Source organism: Actinia tenebrosa, unplaced genomic scaffold, assembly GCF_029948245.1.
Source record: "Actinia tenebrosa isolate PJP-AT-01 unplaced genomic scaffold, QUT_ActTen_1.0 PGA_scaffold4__44_contigs__length_22323623, whole genome shotgun sequence".
Classification (NCBI taxonomy): domain Eukaryota; kingdom Metazoa; phylum Cnidaria; class Anthozoa; order Actiniaria; family Actiniidae; genus Actinia; species Actinia tenebrosa.
In genome coordinates this window covers 5940540-5963056 of record NW_028292581.1, presented here as the reverse complement: position 1 = coordinate 5963056, position 22517 = coordinate 5940540, and the positions used below count along the sequence as shown (strand labels likewise).

The following is a 22517-nucleotide window of genomic DNA, read 5'->3' as shown; positions in this document are numbered from 1 at the left end:
TTATGTGGAGGTTAAATAATTTAAAAAAGCAATTGGACCGGAAAAATTCTATAGAGAAATTTTAAAGACACATAAGGAAGAAAGGAAGGAAGGAAAGAAGGAAGGAAAGTTCATCAGTACGACCTCTGTTCATCAATATTCGTTCCGACTCGTTTTCATTATAAGTGACCTTTGGGTGATTGTGAGTTTCAGGTCCAAGGGGAGGGGGGAGGAGGAGGGGAGAAGTGACCGGAGAAATTCCCCTCTCCTCTGCTCCCCTCCTCTTGCGCCTGAAACTCAGGTTAATGATATTTCAGCAACATCTATATAAAATAAAATATTTTAATTACAAGTCATTAAAAATATTACCAGAGTACTCATCATTCAGTGCCAGTTATCAATACAATATACAATACAATTTTATTTGGCACCTTATACTAATAGTACATGAGTGTTTGATTCCAAATATATTATAGGTATATATATATATACTATGTATTAGGTAATTTTCTTAATTCATTTTCACGTATCAGCATACATTGATGAATGTATGCTGATATGGCTCTTTGTAGAGACGCTGATTTTGAATTGATTAAGAACATAAAACGACTGTCAGCGCTCATATTGTTGAAATTAATGCTGGTGTTTTTTTCTATGAACTCTCTTAAGTCGTTTCGTATCATATGACGAACTCAAAGTTTAATGAATTTGGTTTCTTTTATTTATGCTAAAGTTTCGGAGATTTCATAGACTGCGAGCTATTTTCCTTGGTCAATCTTCCTCGACCAATCGACACGTACAGACAGACGTACAGTGACCAAGGAAAATAGAGGTCTAGCGATTTCATTTCAATTTAGTTCATGACTGCTCAGTGTACGAGTACCACTTATCTTTTATATCAGAAGATCGGCTCTGGAATTTAATTGAGCGGATAAATTTTTCTCCAAAATATCACCGACTTTTTGAGCTCACTTGAAACAAAACTTCCAAGTCTAGTCACATTTCGAGTATTTTGCGAAGAGAAAATGTTGATAGAAAAGCTCTCGAAATAAGACTTAACAGTTTTTCAATTGGTTAAATGTCATTCGATTTGACAGATTTTAATTTCTAATGTCAACAAAGAGCGGGTAGTTTGACAGCCAATACTCTAAAACAGATGTACTGACGACATGTGTGATATCACTTAGAACCGGCTCCTCTTGGTACATTTACATTGATTCGAACAACTGCGACAGAGAACTTGATGAAAAGATGTCCTCGTTCGGTAGCTAGTTCTCTAATGAACAGTCTTTTCGATGTATTTTAGAAAGAAAACATTGTTATGGTTCGCAGATGGGTTCTTTGTTGTGCATATTTAATGTTTACATTCGTCCATCTCCTGGATGGTCAGCTTGCAGGAGTCGAGCGAGCCAAGTCGACGATGTTCTCGTTCGACATCAAAAAGAAAGTAAAGCATCACAACCATTATAAAGGTAGTCAAAACAAACCTTTAAGACCTCCATATATCAAAGAAGAAGAGATGGAGTTCATACTTAGGGTAATTGTTTATATTTATGGAGTCTACATACACTGATTAACCGGTGTATTTACCGGTGTATTTGGTGGCCAATTTGTTTTAGTTACAAGGAACTAATTTAATTGATTTTATTTTCTATCTCACAGAGTACTTCATACGCATATGTAATTGAACTGGACGTAGGAAGCCCACCACAAAAGGTACTACGAAAGGTTACGATCAGGCGATGGCCTGATTTTTCTAGTAATCTAACTAATGTTAGGAATTCTATGGTTATGATTGACCAAGGTCAAGCTGACTGACTGGTTTTCTATTGTTCTAATGGCTGTTTTTCATTATGGAAGTAACCTTTGCGGTAAACAGTTTCTTGCCATGTCTATTTTGTTTCAAATAACAAAAACTACACAAAAACTAGCGGAATTTCTGAAAATAGGCGCTTATTTCTCCCCTTCTCATTTGCATGACTGACCGGCAATTCTGTTGGTACCAGCTGGTACGAATTAGGGAGCGAAAAAATTCAGTCTCACTGCACTTACAAAATTGAAATTTTCTTTTTTTTTTATATTTGAAATTTTGTAGGAAAATATCTATCTTTGGTGTCAGAATTGTTTCTTAAAATGTTCTTACATAAAAACGCATTTATTGATTATTTTATCGTGAGGGCGGATCCAAGTATTATACGATAATAGAACTATAGTAACTGATTTTCTCCAGTACCTGTAAAAAATATTTTACAAATATTCTTATTCTTCGTTTTTTTTACGCAACTGTTATCCCGTTTTCGACTGTCATCAAGTATCTAAATGTAAATATGAATTTTTATTTTATCGTGTAAAACTGTTATGTTTCGCATCAGTTTCCCTGCTAGCAGAGGTCATTTTTGCCCTCCGTTCCACAGGTAGCCCAAGCTAGGTTTCTGTGGTGTCATATTATGAGAAAATGTATGCGATGCTTAAAAACCTCAAGAAAATCGTCGAACTGTGAAAAGTAGTACCTCTTTCGCCCTGTGTGGTGAGATTTTGGATCAAGCCAGTTTTAACGCTTTTTTTCTTCTACCTAACAACGTTAAAACTGGTTTAATCCACTTAGGGTGAAAGAGGTACTACTGTACTTTCACTAATAAAGAGCCGAGTAATAAAGGTCTAACCAAGACCAACCGTTTTGTAAAATTATTATTCACAATGAATTGTTTTACCTTACAGCTTGAATTTCTGATTGACACAGGCTCATCCAACATGGCAATTGCAGGTAGTTAATTAGTTAATTTAATTAGGTTTTTTATATGACTGTAAAAAAAAAAAAAAATGAAAAGTTGCCAGGTGCTGGATGATAAAAAAACAAAAAACTAACAGTACTGACTGAGGGACTACTTTAACAGTCTAAGTGTGTTCCAGTATTCTGATCAAGGTTATCCTTGGTGAGCAATAGGCAGTTTCAATAGTGCATGTAGTGCAAGGACACCAGTCTAAGGCTCATTATATTTCTGTGTGCACTACACGCACTTGAGTGTAGTCACTGCGGTGACTGCCAGCGGAAATCACGCATGGACATGTTAACATTCCCGTGAGATATACTGTAGACATCCTTGGGGTTGCTTAGCTTCTTACTAGATACATGGCTTAAAATAATAGCCGCACATTGGACAATGTCCACCCAGAATTTGAACTCGTCTGGTCAAATGTTTGTCTTGCTGGTCATTTTGACTAGTAAAGTTAAGCCAGAAACAAGCTATGACCAAGCTAAGACTAATTTGGGCGGTCATCATGACTGGTGACTTATCAGCCATTAGATGAACAACATTATGTACTTACCGTAAACTAGACCAACTGCAACTATCCAATCCAGTCATAAGATGTACAGTATAAAATGCCATCAAAAGAAACGTATCTAGCGGACGCTCATTGTGTGTCAACCCTCTTCCTGAGCAGGATTTCCTGGAAAATGTCGAAAGCAGCATGCATCTATGAGGAATGTAAAATTGACATTTGCTTCTGAAACAAAATTTTCTAGCAATGCTTTGAATATTTCAAAACTAATGTATATGGCATTCAAAGTCAGAGTGCATACCATATATCCATAAAAAAAGCTAAATAACAAAATCACATAAATTAGTGCAAAGCTTTTTAGATCTATGGACTACTGAGGTCTACTGAACTTACTAATTTGCGCAAATTTTTTCCATTTTATTACAAAGTTTGTCATGGATATATGGTATGCACTCTAGCATATAAAATTTTGAAGATAGACTCTTCTAGAAAATATGCTTGCATATTTCAAAACAATCTAACATATGGCTTTCAACATAGGCAAATTAGCTTTAGCTTTATCTGGTTAATATTTTTGAAAAGTGGTTTTCTTACCTCTCAACAGGACCAAACTGTGAAGATGAGTACGGACGTAAATGCCAGATAGACACATTTTACTTCCCTAGCAAGTCGTCAACTGCTAAAAATCTTCATATACCAGTAAGCATGTATACATGTACATAATGATCCATTTTAGATTATTGGCTCCTATTCATTCTATAAACCCATGCAATTTATTATTCATACATAGCTAACTATTAACATCAGTACATTTCACATTTCTATAAGAATAGGAGAGATTGGGGACTAGTTTCGTCGAGGGTATATGTGGAATGTGGAAACAGGAGAGGGAGAGAACGGAACCAGCAATAAACTAGAGAGCGTATATTGTTCAAATGATGTCATAGGCTTCAAGTTTTTGGGATGTTTTGTTTTTATTATTCTACCATTTCTTAATTTATTTTTATTTTTACCTTAATATTTTACCTTAAAGTCTCATCACAAGGACTGTAGAGCATAGTTTTGAGTGGAGGTCTAGTTTGGTTAGTGCGGGACAATTTATTCCCCTGTCCCCCTAAAACATTGGCAATTATAGAGGCTTTGAGGGGCAGTAAACTCATAATAGAAGATAAGTATTTGTTTACAGCCCCTGCATCAAGTCCTGTGCAGGCATGTTAATAGCTTGTTCTACCCCATCTGAGTAGGCAACAGTTGTCTCTGACTTTTGGGGTTTAGTTTAGCAGGTATTGTAAGAGTGATTTTACTTCATACCTGAAAAAAAGGAAAGCATTTTACAGAGTAGTAGACACTGATTCCATTATTTCCTCTTGTTTTACTTTACATATTTAGTCACTAATTTTACAACTTTGTTTCACAGTCCCAGTAAATCCCTATATATGTTTTCTATTAAATGCATTTGTCTGAATAGGAAAAACATTATGCAACTGGCCTCCATTCAAATGCATAATAATTCTTGCATACTCATGCAGGCCTCCATTCTTGAAAAAGCATAATAATTGTTGTCTACTCAGGTATAGGCCTCCATTCAAATGCATAGTAATTGTTGCCTACTCATGCAGGCCTCTATTCAAATGCATAATAATTGGTGCCTACTCATGCAGGCCTCTATACAAATGCATAATAATTGGTGCCTACTCCTGCAGGCCTCCATATAAATGCATAATAATTGTTGACTACTCAGGTAGGCCTCTATTCAAATGCATAATAATAATTGTTGCCTACTCAGGTAGGCCTCTATTCAAATGCATAATAATTGTTGCCTACTCATGCAGGCCTCCATTCAAATGCATAATAATAATTGTTGCCTACTCAGGCAGGCCTCTATTCAAATGCATAATAATTGTTGCCTACTCATGCAGGCCTCCATTCAAATGCATAATAATAATTGTTGCCTACTCAGGTAGGCCTCTATTCAAATGCATAATAATAATTGTTGCCTACTCAGGTAGGCCTCTATTCAAATGCATAATAATAATTATTGCCTACTCAGGTAGGCCTCTATTCAAATGCATAATAATAATTGTTGCCTACTCAGGTAGGCCTCTATTCAAATGCATAATAATAATTGTTGCCTACTCAGGTAGGCCTCTATACAAATGCATAATAATAATTGTTGCCTACTCATGTAGGCCTCTATTCAAATGCATAATAATAATTGTTGCCTACTCAGGTAGGCCTCTATTCAAATGCATAATAATAATTGTTGCCTACTCAGGTAGGCCTCTATTCAAATGCATAATAATAATTGTTGCCTACTCATGTAGGCCTCTATTCAAATGCATAATAATAATTGTTGCCTACTCAGGTAGGCCTCTATTCAAATGCATAATAATTGTTGCCTAATCATGCAGGCCTCTATTCAAATGCATAATAATTGTTGCCTACTCAGGTAGACCTCAGTTCAAATGCATAAATTTTTTTGCCAAATCATGCAGGTCTCTATTCAAATGCATAACAATTTGTGCCAACTCGAGAGGCCTCTATTCAAATGCATAACAATTTTTGCCTAATCATGCGGGCCTTGATTCAAATGCATAATAATTGTTGCCTACTCAGGTAGGCCTCGGTTCAAATGCATAACAATTTTTGCCTAATCATGCAGGCCTCTATTCAAATGCATAACAATTTTTGCCTACTCGAGAGGCCTCGATTCAAATGCATAATAATTGTTGCCTACTCAGGTTGTCCTCTATTCAAATGCATAATAATAATTGTTGCCTACTCAGGTAGGCCTCCATTCAAATGCATAACAATTTTTGTCTTCTCATGCAGGCCTCTATTCAAATGCATAATAATTGTTGCCTACTCAGGTAGACCTCAGTTCAAATGCATAAATTTTTTTGCCAAATCATGCAGGCCTCTATTCAAATGCATAACAATTTGTGCCAACTCGAGAGGCCTCTATTCAAATGCATAACAATTTTTGCCTAATCATGCGGGCCTTGATTCAAATGCATAATAATTGTTGCCTACTCAGGTAGGCCTCAGTTCAAATGCATAACAATTTTTGCCTAATCATGCAGGCCTCTATTCAAATGCATAACAATTTTTGCCTACTCGAGAGGCCTCGATTCAAATGCATAATAATTGTTGCCTACTCAGGTTGTCCTCTATTCAAATGCATAATAATAATTGTTGCCTACTCAGGTAGGCCTCTATTCAAATGCATAATAATTGTTGCCTACTCAGGTAGGCCTCCATTCAAATGCATAATAATTGTTGCCTACTCAGGTAGGCCTCGGTTCAAATGCATAACAATTTTTGCCAAATCATGCAGGCCTCTATTCAAATGCATAACAATTTTTGCCTACTCGAGAGGCCTCGATTCAAATGCATAATAATTGTTGCCTACTCAGGTTGTCCTCTATTCAAATGCATAATAATAATTGTTGCCTACTCAGGTAGGCCTCCATTCAAATGCATAACAATTTTTGTCTTCTCATGCAGGCCTCTATTCAAATGTATATAATTGTTGCCTACTCATGCAGGCCTCCATTCAAATGCATAATAATTGTTGCCTACTCAGGCAGGCTTCCATTCAAATGCATAAAAATTTTTGCCTACTCAGGTAGGCCTCGAATCAAATACATAATAATTGTTGCCTACTCATAAAAGCCTCCATATAAATGCATAGTAATTGTTGCCTACTCAGGTAGGCCTTGATTCAAATGCACAATAATTTTTGCCTACTCAGCAATTATTCCATTACATTTTTCCTACTCAGATTAATGTCTGAACAGAAAACACACATAGTGATTTTACTTTCACCTTGAAAGAAAGTTGTAAAATTAGTGACTAAAACTGTAAAGTAAAACAAGAGAAAACAATGGAATTAGAGTCTACTACCGTGTATAGTGCTTGCTATTCCGTTAAGGAGCAAGTTAAAATCACTCCAACAATGACTTTCTTGCAAGACTAAAGCCTAAATTTAGAAACAACTGTTGCCTACTCAGATGGGGTAGAACAAACTATTGACATGCTTGCACAGGCCTCAGTGCAGGGGCTTTGAACAATACTGATTTTCTTGTATATGAGACTACTAAAGACTTGACAACTCTTAAAACTACAGTATATGCAGGCTTATCCTCACACAGGAATTAGAATGAGAAAACAGGACTGGATTTGATGCCATAAACTGGAGTATTAGGAGTCGTCAATAAATATATGGCAATTGCCCCTCAAAGCCGCAGAACTTGAAATCGCATATCACGGAGCCTCAATTTCAAAATTTTCAGGAGGGCGGAGGCATTCTCCCAAACCCCCCAAATAAGTCCTCTACTTAAAACTATGCTACACGGTTTCTAAAATGAGACTTATGACAAACACAGAATAAGAAGGATAAAACATGCAAAGTAAAAAAACGCAGTCTTCGACACCAAACAATAGAAACTGTGAATAGAATGAGGTGCAACTTTAAAAATTTACGAACAACGAAAGAATGGAACGAATACAGCATGCATAGGACGCCATGCAAATAACAAGCAAAAGGGGAAAAAAAGTTAGGAAAGATAAGAAACACATGGTAACCAAGAAAACTCGAAAGAAGAGGAATATAGATACAGCGAAGCAGCATCGAGAACAAGAAAAGCCGAAAGAGGCGCGAAAGGGAATGCATGCAAGTAGAAGGCCCGGCCGGGAGCAGGACGACAATTTCAAACGATTATTTCTGGGCGTTATTTACACTTGGAAAAACAAATGTAGACCAAAACTTGAGACAAATTACCTGCGGGCAACTGAGTCGGCTGGCCAGACTGTGGAATAAATACCGCCTGGGCTGCTGCAACGGTCTGTTCGTCCAGTAAATGTTTTTATCCGACATGACGCTTGACAGAGACTTCGCAAGAGAACTGCTTGTACAGACCTGCGAAAAGCATGCTGGTCCTTGGAAAATATAACGCGCGCCGTGATTGGCCCAGCATGCAAGGTGGAATGTATTCCCATTTCAGAGCAGTCGTCATTCCCTAGAGTATAATTTCTTTGTTCATAGTTTGCGCACGAGAAAGCACAAAAATATATATGAATGTAACTAAAACAAAGAACCTTATTGGCCTTTCCGAGATTACGCGAAAACTGATAACGAGTAGGACTTTTTCATTTTCGACGAATATTAGGGACGTCTCGGTGCTCGTCTAGTTTAACTATTAAAGTGACCCGTGCCTTATCATTTTGAACATATCCATACTTAGTCTTATATCTATGTGTCTTAACTTCCTTGAAGCAGAGTAGAATTTACTATGTTTGAAGATACAAGTAAACGTAAACCCTAATACAGTTTACGATTCAACGCGCGTCCTACTCGTTACCAGTTTTCTGTGCAGCCTCGGAAAGGCCAAACCTATAAGAAATAAGCCTTTATCACACGGTGCCACGTTTATTCTCGGGAGAATAAAAATCTTTGTTTAACCATGCGTAATCTCATTCTCAAACGTTTGAATGCGAGGCCACGCGAACCAACATGGCTGCCGCGTGATAAAGGTCTGAAATGAGAAAACGTTACGCCCAAGCTAAAGAGGTGTATTGAAAAACAAAAACAAAAACAAAAACAAAAACAAAATGAAACCCATAAAACGATAGCTTTTGCATACTACAGTATAAAGGTACACTGTAGAGAGTAGAAGCAGTCCATAAAGAAAGCTGGAAATAAAACAAAAGGTTTTGTTTTTAGATCGAGACCCAGTATGGCAAGGGAGCGTGGTCAGGCAACATATATAGAGACATAGTGGGATTTCCTGGTGATGGTAAGACTGATGCAGATTACATGTTGAATTCTATTCCCCCATATAATTTAAGTCCGTTTTAATTACGTAGCTCAAGACGTCTGGCCAGGTTTTAAAAATTGCTAATTCAGACCGTTGTAAGGCTTGTAAATTTGATTGACGAAAGACAAAAACCCAGACGACTCGAAATATCGCTTGTCTTTGTCGAGTAGTTATGAAAATGAGTAAAATGACGCTCTATTGCTAACTATCAATCACGTGACTTTTTGGAGTTTGCAAACGAGTGGTTGACTAAGGGGCAACTAGCGGATGTTAACTCAAAACATGTCAAAATAAGTCCTCAAACTATTGTATTTGACTATTTCTACGACATGGGAAACCAGAAAACAAGATACCAAAACAACCTCCAAGATTCTACAAGCCATTAAAAACACAGCTAGAGTGCTCACACTAAATCCGTGAAACAAATACTAATTTTTAGCACTAAGTAGTGATAATTAAACAATAGAAAACAAAGGATTCTGCATGAAATAGTACTAATTAGTACTATTTAATGTTCACGGTTTTGGTGCGTGCACTCTATTACCAGAAGTGACGTATATATTGATAGCAACATATAAAACAAATCTGTGGATGTACGGCATAATTAATTTTTCATTACTTTTTTTTTTTTCGCAGGTCCCAAAACGGTTGCAGAATTCGCAGTCATTCGAAACGAGAAAGACTTCTTTTTGAGTTTGTAAAAACTTTTTAAAATTTTTAACAAAAATCTCATAATTTCTCCCCTTAAACTTGTTTGGTAAACTTTATATATGCATTTTTGTGTTCAGAAAACTCTATCAACGAAGGTATTTTGGGTCTTGCTTACAGAAGTCTTGCCACAAATGGAGTTGAGGTAATAGCCCCGCTAGAAAGACGCGCGCCGTAAACGTGCATAAAAGAAATAAGATTCCTCAGGCAAAATATTTGCGTGGTTTGAAGACTTTTCCTTGTGCTACACCCTATACATGGGAGATACTCATTGGTGGCGAATGACCGCTGAGTTTGTTGAGGACTTTGAGAAAAACGTCTTACTGACAAAAGCTGCATGATATCGTATATTATTCTGAATATTTAATTGTGTTTTCTGGCCTTTTTTATCGACCTACCTTGATGATTGCATTTATCTTTCATAGCCTCTATTCGATCAGCTCGTCCAGGATGGTAAAGTACCGAATGTATTTACACTGGGTCTTTGTAATGGAATGGTAAGAATATGCCCTTTATTGCAAGGCGAGTAGCAAGGAGAGAGGCTGCCCCCTCCCCCGCCCCCCCAATTTTTCTATAATCAGTCACACACTTATAAAATGACATTATGCAACATTTGGGCCCCCAGATATGTACGCAGGCCTGATTGCTAGCTATTTTCTCTAAATAATTACCGAGTTCGAGTTCGCACGTGTGTATGTAACCTGTGTGCGTTGGGATACACGTTTTAAGTCAACACGAGTGGCGTGAATCCGATGCGAGGGAGGAGAGTTGGTTGATTGTTTTACTATGTACTTCAACTTCTTTCTTTTTAATATCACCTACAGGGTCAGATATGGCTTGATTGGCCTGAACAAGAAACTTTTGATGGACCTATTCACTTCACAGAAATAAACCAAGAAACGTGGTATAGTGTTACAATGACGGGAATAGTAAGTCTGAAAATTAATTCTGTAAAAGAAAAAGGGACCTTCCTATCCTTTAGTCCCTCAGTAGACGGTTTTTGTATGGGGAGTTTTGGACTGACACTGAGAACACTGAGCTGCAAATGAGACTATCTTCCATAGGCCTTAAGGCACGGAAACACGGTGCAACATTGCGTGCGATATTGCAGGCAATGTTGCTGATGTAAGATAGTTTTCTACTACAGCAACGTTGCGTGCAAAAAATTGCGTCGCAAAACCAATTGCATGCGCAATGTTGCATGCACTGTGTGTCCGTAGCTTTAGACCACTAGTAGCGATAAAAGACCAGTTTAGAAAAACAAAACAACCGCAAAAAAATTGATTATATCAAACTAATTTAATTTTTTAAGATTATTTATTTGTTCGATTAGTAGGTTTACAATGAAAAAATCAGACGGCATTCGGGCTGCGGGTCTGATTGTTTATGTCTCTCACCTATCGTGAGGCTTTGTCTCGATCAGCGCGAAAAAAAACAAAAACAAAAACAAAAAAAAAACAACAACAACAAAAAACAAAACAAAACAAACAAACAAACAAAAAACAAAAAAAAAACGAAAAAAAGTGGCAAACTGGGTAACGTCTTATACTTGCAGGATGTTGCTGGCAACAGTGTTGGCCTGTCGTCTCGTTTCTTTCCTGACGCTATCGTAGATAGTGGTAAGATATGATGTTGTTAGTGTTAACCAATATAGCAGAGGGTCGTTTTAGTATACAGCATCAATTATTGTCTTAATTATTTATTCAGGAACAACAGATATTTTGCTACCACCAATAGTGTATGCTGCTGTCATTAACGAGCTAAAAAAGGTAACGTCGTAGCAGAAGAGGTGGCTGGTTCATTGGCTGTGAGGCAGGAGGGGGAGCTAGAGAGCGTATGCAACAAATTCTGTTACAAGGGATATCTAGTGTACGCATCATGAAGTTATCTTTTGGGCCCAGAGACACGGTGTACTCGTAGAATCTAGATATACTTCCGCAACATGTGACATTAATTCCTTTGTTTGGTAAAACCCCAGCAATCAAACATTACATGATTAATCAAATTCTCGAGAAGCACGGGTGGCGTAGCGGTGAGCTAGAGCGCTCGCCTCTCGGTGTTGTATGTGAGTAGAGTTCCCAGTTGGTTCTCTCCTGTGCTTCGAGCGTTTCTCTCCGGGTTCTCTGGTTTTCCTCCCTCCTCAAAAATCACTTTTTCGTTCTATAAATTTTTCGTTCTTTAAATCAAATTTGATCATAGAACGAGGGCCACAGGTTTGTTAGCTATATACATTGTTGCAAATACTGGCGAAAGTTTTGATGATAATCTTGGTTATATTAATATTTACAGAGAGGCCCTCCTGTCGACGAGAGGTTCTGGAAAAGCTACTGCGTGGACACGGACCCTTATCAGTGGCCTTATATAACTATCTACTTAACAGACATGCGTAAGTTTGACATGTACACGCAAACATAAAAACATTTAACAGTTAAAAACATTAAAAATTTTCTCCAATCTAAAAGACTTTTAGCAAGAGGAAATGAAAAAAAATCATTCTCTCTTGCCTTTAGATTTTATAGAACGCTGTTACAACCCGAGTTTGGGCAGGTTTAGATAAACTGCAAACGACAAAATGCTTTTTTAATAAACACTAAAGTAATCAAGAATTTTCTTGTAGGAGGAGGCTCTTTTGGTCTTACGATTCTTGGCAAACACTACGTAAGAAAGCAAGAGTAAGTGACTAGAGCGGTGTTCGTATGAAGTGCATGGGTAACATACACGGTACGACATAATGGCCTCCCATTGTCTTCCAGTAACTTATTCAATCACAATGGGTAGTTACGGTTACGGTAAAGTACAGTACGGCTATCACAGTAAGGCTACGTATCGTATCGATCTAACCACTCATACGAAAAAACCGCTTTTACATATTAATGTGAAACATTAACCGTTCACAAATCTGTTTAAAAAAAAAAAATTTATAGATCCTTTTTTTTTTTTTTTGAATCCCCAGTGATTTCCATTGTCTGAGCATCGGTTTGAAGCCTTCAGGGGCAGTGCTGGGTGAAGTCTCCATGGAAGGAAATGTAGTCATATTTGACCGCGCCAATCAGCGAATAGGATTTGCACCGAGTAATTTGACTCACCCTGAAGAAGGGCCTTGTGGTGAGTAGAGTAGAGACCAACCAATCAGCATAAAGACTGGTTTCTTCTTGATCTATGATTGCACTGACTGCATCAGGTCAGGGTTATGTTGCGCATGCGCACGTTCTGTCATGATTGATAATATACATCTTTGAAACGAGGCGAGGGTAGTGGTTGGAGCGGGCTTTGGACACGTTCAACTTATGTCTTTGCTCCTATAGCGCAACGCCTTTATCTTGGGCTTATTTTTTATGCGGAAAACACTAAATAATACTAGAGTTATAAACTCTTTTTTTTTTTGAATTGTGGATTAGTGTATATAGAAGACTTGGTGTTCCTTCGTATCATATACGGTACTAGCTTACAGCACTTACATTCCGTAACATTGAAATGGCTTTCTGCATCCCCATCCTCACCCCCCACCGCATCCAATCACAACGCGTAGTTATGGGCATGGTAAGATACGGCAGACCCACAATACGATGAAGAATTTTCCAGTCATATTTAGTTAAATCGCTCTATAATCTACAGTGCCTTCGCAATTTATCCAATTTATCTTATCGATCTCCATGCATTTTGTTTTCAGGCAATCCAATGCGAGTTAATAACACTGTTACAGGTAGGTACGCATACATGCAGTACATAAATTATAACTGACGGTATGCCTTCTTGAACTTGAACCATGGGGGGGGGGGGGGGGGGGGGGGGGAGGTAATGGGTTAAAAAATCGACCCTTTAAAAATTCGTCCAGTACCACGTAAACGCCCCAGCCTCACTCTTACCTATCGTTCCTTATACAGGTCGTCTTCATAAATACTGTAAAGCTACCGACATGCCTCGCGAGTCGTGCGCAATGTCATGTGACCCGTGTATAAAAGAAGGAGGAGTCTGGTGTCCAAACGGCAAAGTCGTGGTTTGGATCAACGGAGTGAGGTAACCACCAGTGTGTTTTGTGTTAAGGCTCGATTAGACGGAGCAATTTTCTCATCAACTTGTCTCGCAACGGCGTTGCATAAGTTGCATGGAGCATTGCAGCATGTAATCTACAGCGCAATTTGAAAAAAATGTTGAGAGACAAGTTGCAGTAATCGTTGCGGAAAGTAGAATTCGTTTCTACTTTTGGCAACGACTGCGTCTCCAGAAGTCCTGCCAGTTGTGGTACACTCTATTTTATCTTCTATCTGTTATATGCAGGTCTTATCTAAGCACGACAAAAGGATTTTGTTGGCAAGGTAAGAACTACTGGATATTGTATTAAATAAATTTCCAATGTTTTCTTCTCTTCATATTTCGAATATTTTTTCTCAACTTACTTTTAAAAATGGATCAAACTTAACTAAGAAATTGCCGCCCAATCTGATACCGACGGTGCTCGTCCTTTCCTTCGTGTAGGTGAATTATTGATGCTTCCCCCCTCAAATTTGTTGAATAAATGATTTCAGAAGCTTGACTACGATAAGCAATAGAATGAAACGATTGTGGCAGTTTACGTAATCGCCTCATGAAGACTATAGCAGTAGCTATAGCAGTCGAAACGTCGCGGTCGTCACAACTGCCACAATCGTGAGACAAATGAATAAGTATAATCTTTGATTTACCTAATAAACGATATTTTCATTCCAATCTGGTTTAGGTGGATTATTCATGCTTGATGATGCAAAAGTTCAAACATTTTTAAAAGGCCATGGCAGCGCAGAGTTTCAAGCGTACTGCGATTCCCTTCTACCCATGTACAAGCAATGTGCAGGTAAACCTTTATTTATAAGTCTAAATTAGCGATTGGATCCTATCAAAGCTTGTATTCCTATCTCGAAAATGAGTGCGAAAGACTGGTTTGAGAAGCATGAGAACTAGGCCAGAAGTTTCACTCTAAAAAAAAAATGAACGAATAAAAGAATATTTAATCTTAAAAACATTTTAGTTTTCAATTTTCGCAAGAAATGCAAAAAAGTGCACACAGAAAGAAACCAGACAATCTCAGCTGTGCATAGAATATTTTGAAACGTTTATAGATTTACAAATTAAAATTCATTAAAACTGATAAATGCGGGAATCCCAGTTTAATTTGTCATATTTTCTTTTATTGATATTAGCATTTGTACTTACGCAAAAGATAGGAATAAAGTGATTTGTAATTGAACTGACATTTGAAATATTTCCAATAAACCTTGTTTTTTTTGTCTCTTACAGTGGATGGAGTCTGGGTAGTTCTTATGGCAGGTTCCCTGATATTTTTAGTGATAATGGTTGTTTTATATTTCTGCTGTCGACGCTCAATGCTAAAGGCCCGTCAGGACAATTACCAAGTTAACGCGAGAGAGAATGATGACCAACGGCGATAACAAATGACTTAAACTTTGCCCAACTATGAACCAATCAAAAATCGAGAAAATGCGCACTTTTGCCCAACTACAGTGCTTGAATAGGTTGCTATCAATAGACGTCACTTCCGGTAATAGCTCTTTTTTGATGACTTGTAGAATCCTGGAGGTTGTTTTGATCTCTTGTTTTCTGGTTTGATGTCGTGAAAATAGTCAAATACAATAGTTCGAGGACTTATTTTGATGTGTTTTGACTTAGCATCCGCTAGTTGCCCCCCAGTCAACCGCTTGTTAGCCCCCAGTCAACTCCAAAAAGTCACGTGATTGATAGTAAGCAATTTGAAAATTGTTTGACATACAGCACTTTGTAAGCTTCTAAAGTAATAGAAAAAATCCAAGTTCAAGAAGTAATACGATTTACGGCAATTATTTTTTTATTACGTTTTTCGAACTTCAGTTGACCTTCTGTATTTTTTAATTTCTCCTATAATGTGAGAGCTATGGGATAATATACACACCTAATATATGCTAAGAATAAGTTTGTATACTAGAAATGATTTCATTTCTAAATATTTTGATAAACTTTAAAAAATATAATGATGGCTTAATTTAGTCTTTAACAAGCTATATATTTTTAATTTTTATGAAAGATTATTTTTAAATAAAAATATTTGCTAGATGTCGTACATGTATTTTTGTTGTTTTTATAATTACGATCGAGCAGGCCGATACATATTTTGCAGGGGTTGTTCTAGGATTTTTCTGGAGCTAGTTCAACAAATTTTGCGCCTTCCACATTTTGTATTCAAATCTTGGTTGTAAAAAAAACACAAACGTTTTGTGTGGTTGTGTGCACGTGGGGGATATTTTAATGGGGCCTGAGTCACTACAGCAGTTGATATTAGTAATAATTAAAGGAGACAGAAAAAGTTTTTTCTGACATTATTTTGCTTAGCTGAAAAACAACCTCTCTGTGTTTTCGTAAATTGTTTCAGCTAATTGTTGAGGGTCCTCTCCACGACTTCCAGCGACTACTTCTAAGACTTGTCTACAATAAGAAAATATGACAAAAGGAAAAGAAATTAAAAGCTCTACCCATTAGTGAATTAACCTTTTTCACTAGGTATCCATGTTGGTTTAACGATAGATTCCACCAGTGCTTCAAAATACATTTACGGTTGTTAAACAAGAGTTTTTATTCTGATGAGAATAAACATGGTAGTTGTATGATAAACGTCCATATGTTTTTTATACTGTAAGCCAACATTTGAGCCTTTCCAAAAATAAGCCCACTAAATTTGAATTGCAAAACCCCTTTCTATAATAAGCCCTCCAAAATACACAGCTATTTTAAAAATTGTTGGTGGAGGTTTTATGCATGTTGCATGCACTGGATATACCAAGCTCGTATTGACATGAATTATATTGATTTCATATGTAAATAATGTCAGCACTGAAGAAAATATACCAGAAAAATGTGCCATGAAGTTTGGTAATATTCCATATGGTTGTGACCTTGCTCTGATTTGATTCATGTCACCCATAGTGCATTTTGAGCTTGGTATGCAACGTTCGGCATAACAAATTCACAAACATTTTTGAAAATAGCTGTAAGCCCACGGGTTATTGCCTCATATATCTAGTACTACTTTTTCATGGGATTGCCAGCTCACTAGATACAGCGTGCCGACGAGGTCGAACAGCTGCCCACGGTTTCTAGTTGAGCTGGCTCATTTTTTACGCGACTTGAAGTCGTGAAAGGCTTGTATGGCACTCCCCCCCCCGGGATGGCACTCTTCTTCAGTCGTTTCATCTAAGGCCTCATCTATCCATATTTTAAAAATTGACCTATAAACTACAAACTAAAACTCTCCTAATAATCTAAATAGTTATATAGAAAAAAAGAAAAAGCTGTATTTTTGACAACAAAATCTAAATTATTACGACTGTTAGGAGGAGAAAAAAAAATTTCAAATAGAATATACTCACATAATATTAGCTGGCTCATTTCGACCTTTAACACAAAACCCCTTTTCAAAACGCTCTTTCTTTTTCGTCTCAAATTTTGTTTGAATGTGTTTGAATCCAGCATGTGTTGGTCGTATGTCACACCACGGTGCATCTGAAAGCGTGACGACAGTAACGCGATATGAATTAACATATTTGGGTCACGGTACAGTAGCCAAACAAAAAAGCACAAGATTTATACCTGTTTCGATTATGATTCTTTCTGAAGGAATAGTCTTCATAACTTCAATATTTTCTGCCGTTTTTAGAGAACTTGAGGGAAAGATAATGTTAGTACTAAAATCGCGTATTTTGCGTATATAAAGTAGCAATGTCCAGAACATTACCATCCAGTAATTCCGATAAAAAGTCCTTGATCCATGTAATCGATGGCTTCTTCTTTGCTGCCGGTGAAGCAGTGTGCCTGTGTAAAAGCAAGATGTCGTTAAAACCCCTCGCAGATACCCGAATGAATAACCTTTTATGAAAAAAACAATTTTCGATTCAGCCGGATTTTATTAGTCAGAAAAATACACCATCTTAGCTTGTTTTCTTGTTACGAAAACAAAGACATCTCAGTAATCAACTCACAGTTAGATCAAAACACGGTACTAGACAAGAAAATACTCTCATTTTGGTGAGCTTCAGTATGGGCTAAAATGATTAATTACACATTGAAAGGTTGAAAATTCATCATAACCCAGCACAACTACCGAACCACATAAGTTCAAAATTCAAAACGATGGCATACTACAACTTGTAGTGCCTGTGGAAGCGCCATTCGAAATGCGAAACATGTATCCAGTGATACAAGGAAAGTAAGGATACAATTATACCGAAACACTCACACGAATGGGGTGTCGTTTAGTATGCAACTCAACCGTGCGCTAAGCAACGGGAGAAGCGGTGGAAATGCTAGACCCCGAAATGGAAATCTAAGAAGGCCTTCTGAAGCTTACCATCAGATCAGCCCACGGGGACGATACGATGATAGTACTCCTCAAACGCCAGTGCGCTTCCGACATGTATAGGGTCGTTTGCATATTTATATAGGGAAAACGAAGGGTCAACAACCAATGTGGGATGCAACTTCCTCCCTTTACACGAAGAAACAAAGACACTTATAAAGTATTTCAAGCAAACGAATTCTATTTTCGAGTTTTTCTCTGTAATTATTTTTTCCCCTTGAATTTAAAGAAATTTATCGAAGCGATCGAATTCTCGAATCTCACCCTACGCATGCGCGTTAGAAACGTCTTATTCCAAAGAATCAAAATTCAAGAGATTATGATAGATATAATCATTTAAAGTCACAAAAAAATATTCAACGAAAGATATTTTTTTAGGATTCGATCACAAATTGAAAAGGTCTGCAGTAATATTATTATATGGAACAGGAATAGCTAGAAATGCTGGATGTGGGAATGTTGTGTAAATACATACCACTCCTCCAACAAATCGGTCTCTGTTTCTTCTAATAATATCTAAACACAACAAGAATAAGATCATTATCAGTACATTTTAAAATCAGTCGTTCAATATCTTGAATTATTTATCATAATTTTATCTTAGATGGCCTATTAGTAAGGAAATCTAGAATTCTGTTTTAGGCCCTGCCACCTCAGATTCATTATATTCATGATCATGTGCAAATGTAATTTATTTGAAAATTGATTTGAATTTTTTTGAAATCTTAAATGTAAACAGAGAAAATAATAATAATAATAATAATAATATGATAAATAGGTGCTTATAGGCCACACTTATAACCTCAATGTGCCTAACAACGCATATTTCTAACCTCATTGCGCCTAGCAACACCAGATATACATATGATTAACTAAAAATAATGTTTTTGAAATAAAAATATCTTAAGTTTAGCTTTGAAAGTTTATACTGTTAAATTCTGCACTTTTAATGTGTTCAGGAATTGAATTCCACATTTTCGGTGCAAATGTTGAGAAAGCGCGTCCGCCATAGGAATTGGATTTGATAGATGGTGATACATAACAGTGAGCGAGTTGGTGATCGCAAAGTTATGCAAAGTAATTTACAATATATAATGTAAATTTTCCATTATATATTGTAGGCAGAACAAACCTATGAAATCTTGGTGTGCATTTCTTGAATGAAGGAAGACTGGAAGTTTGATAGCTTCAGTCAGATCAAATTGCTTCTCAAAATACCTGATGGCACAAGTTATGTGTTTTTAAAATACTTAACATATGAAATTTTGGTCATTGGTAATAATAAATAAATAAATCTGGGTACACACTGCTTACTACATTCATTTAGTAAGAATAATCAATCTATACACACAACTCTCAACTCCCATGTTAATCTTTACAGAGGGAGGAATACCAGAGAACCCAGCGAAAAGCCCTTGTTTCAAGGGAGATAACAACACATTGAACATTTCAATTTACAAGTGTGGGGTTCACAGGGCTCAAACCAGTTACCTGAACCATTGGATTCATGGTGGTGAAAGATGATGCATTAGCAGTGTATTTGACCTATTAGACCCATGTTGCCTTAGACTCTACAGAGAGAAACTGATGGTGGATACTAAAATATTTTTGGCAAACTCTCTAGCATGTAAATGGGTGAACAGGCAATGTTTTGGAAGAAAAACATTGAACATATGAGAAGATACAACAGGTTAAGGAGGCTGGAAAGTGTTTTGTGCCTTCACATACACTCACAATAAATTTATTATGAACTAAAAAAACCAGGAAAGCCAAAGACAATAAACCTCCTGATCCTTCCCTGTGAGTCAAACCCAAAATAAGTATACTAAATTCAATCTGTGAGTTTGCCACAAATTGACATAGATCAGCCCAAAGGTTATTTCAGAGAAATCATTACTACATTACTTTAGCTGTAATTCCTTGGGACAGAAATGGAGACGATCAAAATCTGCAAGAAGTAGGAAAATATTCTTTTTGACATTTAAGCATTATTATAAAATAAAGCAATGGATTTTTATGTATTATTATATGATTTCTTTCATTTATGAATTACCTAGGCCACATTCTCCTAGTGCAACCACCTTGCCTTTGTTCTCTTTTGCAAATGAAATCAAATCACTCAAGTATTCATCAGGGTTGGTTCCATCTTTTTCAAATTCTCCACATCGTGTTGGATGACATCCAACTGTACAATATAGTACATCTATCAGTAAAACAAGCAGTATATTAGACACCTAGTACTGTATTTAACAAATACAACAGCTTTTTCCATGCTCAGTTCAGTAATAAAGCACGCAGGAAGTGACATAAGCACGAAAAAATTGTAATTATGGAGAAGGACAAGCCGTAGGCCAGTGCTTCTTACACTTCTTGAGTGCTTCACCGTTTCCTAAGTGCGTTTATTACTGAACGGAGCACAAAAAAGCTGTTTTATTAGTTTTATTATATTTATATTATATATTATATACTAATTTCATTTGAGTATTGAATATATTTGCGCAAAAAGAAAGAAGGTCTCAGGATTTAGCAGCACTTTGCATGCGTGGAAGGCATCAGCACTGTGATCCGTTCACTAATAAAGCACAGTTTTTGACCAATCAGGGCGTATTTACTATCCTAACTATATAATAAATATAATGAATGTATGATAATAAAGAATTATATTAACTTGGAGTAAATTTTTGTATTTTTTTTTAATTTTTCTGTAATGACCCACTGTAGATAACTTTATATGAGCACTTGCGCTTTAAAATTGTTTGTTGGCAGGAAAAAAACCATGACAGATAGGGTTAACCAACATATGCTAGAATGATGACTCTGTCCAGGACATAGGCAATATCATGGAAATCGTATACCCTGTCTAAGGCCGGAAACCTGAAAAACAATACCCTATCCAGCAGAGCATCTCTTTGGGGCTGATAAGTAGATTCAATTCTGAAATAGTGGGGGGGGGGGGGGGGGGGGGGGGGGGAGGTGGGGGTTGAAAACTTCTGCTATCTACCCCCTTTTCCAACTGTGGTCTCATTTAAAAATGTAACTTGCCATGAGTTTTGGCCAATTCCAATGCATTCCTACTTTCTTTTAAATTCCCTGCTGTAATTATCATCTGCAAAATTGATGAAAATAATTCATATATTGTGCATAGTTCAAGAAATTAACAATGCTGCTCCCCTCTCCCCCCAGAGGAATTTGGAATTTCTGAGGGGTGGGGGTCAAAGAAAGAACAAAATTACAGAGATTGTATGGAAGAAAATTGGAATTTCAGGGGGGTATTTTTAAAAACAAATCCTCTGTGGGGGATAATTACTGGAACTACGCTTTGATTTATCGTTACAGTATTAAAGTTTAGGTAAAATAATCCAAACTTGTGAATTGTTATCATAAAATTATACATTCTACACACCTTTTTCATTCCAACCTTAAATGCTCTTTGTAATACATCTTCGAAGTCATCTATTGACATCAAATTTTCATATCAATGTTGAGCATAGTAATTAGGGTTTTGAATTTCTTTGGATATAAGCTTACTTTATTCATCAACAGCTGGCATTAAAATTATAATGGTAAGAATAAAACCCAGTAATGGATAATCCAACCTGTGTGAGCCTGCTTGCCATGATATTTCCCTCTAAACACTGGATCTGTAGTTGAAGAAGTTTACCTAATCAGTTCTTTATAATCTTGTAATATTTAAAAGTTCCTACCTATTCTTAAACTTATGTTTAAAATTGATTTGAAAGTTAATTTTGCTTACCAGTTAAATTTACCCCAATATCTTTGTCGTGTATGAAAAAAAAAACATTTGAAAAATGAGCAAAAAAGGAATAGAAATAAAATAAGCATTATAGGGATCTTCTTAAAAATTTACCAATGAACCTCAAAGAACGTTCAGCCATCTTGCGAAGCATCAAAACACCACAGGAAATCCAATCAGTATTTAGTCATTCAAAGACTAGCCTTAGGTTAACCAACAGTTTGTGTTTGGCCGACACGCAGGCCATCAAAGACTCGCCAGCTTGTGTACTGTTGAATATAACAAGTCAATAAAAAGGAAACTTTAACTTTAACGCCGTCTATAAAAAAGAGTTTAGAACTGTACTGACGATTCGAACCGTTTATAGCTGACTTTGTATGGTGAGGGTAGTGGGGGCAGCCTCTTTTTTTCTGTAACGAAAAAATGTGTTGGATATTTATGATATTTAATTTCTACTAAAGTAAAAGTTTGTAGTTTTGGGGTCACTGAAAAAATGTTATGCTTCAGTGAGAGCCACCTAAAAATACTATTTCCATAGTCCTTCGGAGTACGTACCTTTGGAGTCAAAGGAAAAAAGATTTGGGTTGCCTGTGGT

The 22517-nt window shown here is 36.8% G+C and overlaps 2 protein-coding genes and 1 long non-coding RNA gene across 3 annotated transcripts; 1 reads left to right on the top strand and 2 right to left on the bottom strand.

Annotated features, from left to right (window-relative positions):
* The first annotated feature begins 1055 nt into the window (after nt 1–1055).
* Nucleotides 1056–15876, top strand: LOC116293238 (beta-secretase 2). The gene is made up of 19 exons (XM_031700644.2): nt 1056–1516; nt 1642–1695; nt 2698–2743; nt 3866–3960; nt 8987–9059; nt 9717–9773; nt 9869–9933; nt 10214–10285; nt 10613–10717; nt 11344–11407; nt 11496–11557; nt 12078–12174; nt 12406–12460; nt 12742–12893; nt 13459–13491; nt 13673–13805; nt 14067–14104; nt 14506–14619; nt 15063–15876. The coding sequence occupies exons 1-19, from the start codon at nt 1301–1303 to the stop codon at nt 15212–15214; spliced, it is 1683 nt and encodes a 560-aa protein (XP_031556504.1). The 5' UTR covers nt 1056–1300; the 3' UTR covers nt 15215–15876.
* On the bottom strand, nt 2292–3930 carry LOC116293274 (uncharacterized). The gene is made up of 3 exons (XR_004196793.2): nt 3856–3930; nt 3307–3429; nt 2292–2781 (listed from the first exon to the last, which is right to left on the bottom strand). It is a non-coding gene; the product is annotated as an uncharacterized LOC116293274 (long non-coding RNA).
* Nucleotides 15610–22192, bottom strand: LOC116293264 (deoxyribonuclease TATDN1). The gene is made up of 13 exons (XM_031700673.2): nt 22037–22192; nt 21923–21943; nt 21765–21809; nt 21572–21621; nt 21211–21274; nt 20222–20371; nt 20074–20116; nt 19301–19386; nt 18644–18684; nt 17548–17624; nt 17403–17473; nt 17183–17315; nt 15610–16241 (listed from the first exon to the last, which is right to left on the bottom strand). Exons 1-13 carry the CDS (start codon nt 22074–22076, stop codon nt 16145–16147), a joined length of 918 nt encoding a protein of 305 aa, XP_031556533.2. The 5' UTR covers nt 22077–22192; the 3' UTR covers nt 15610–16144.
* Nucleotides 22193–22517: the final 325 nt, after the last annotated feature.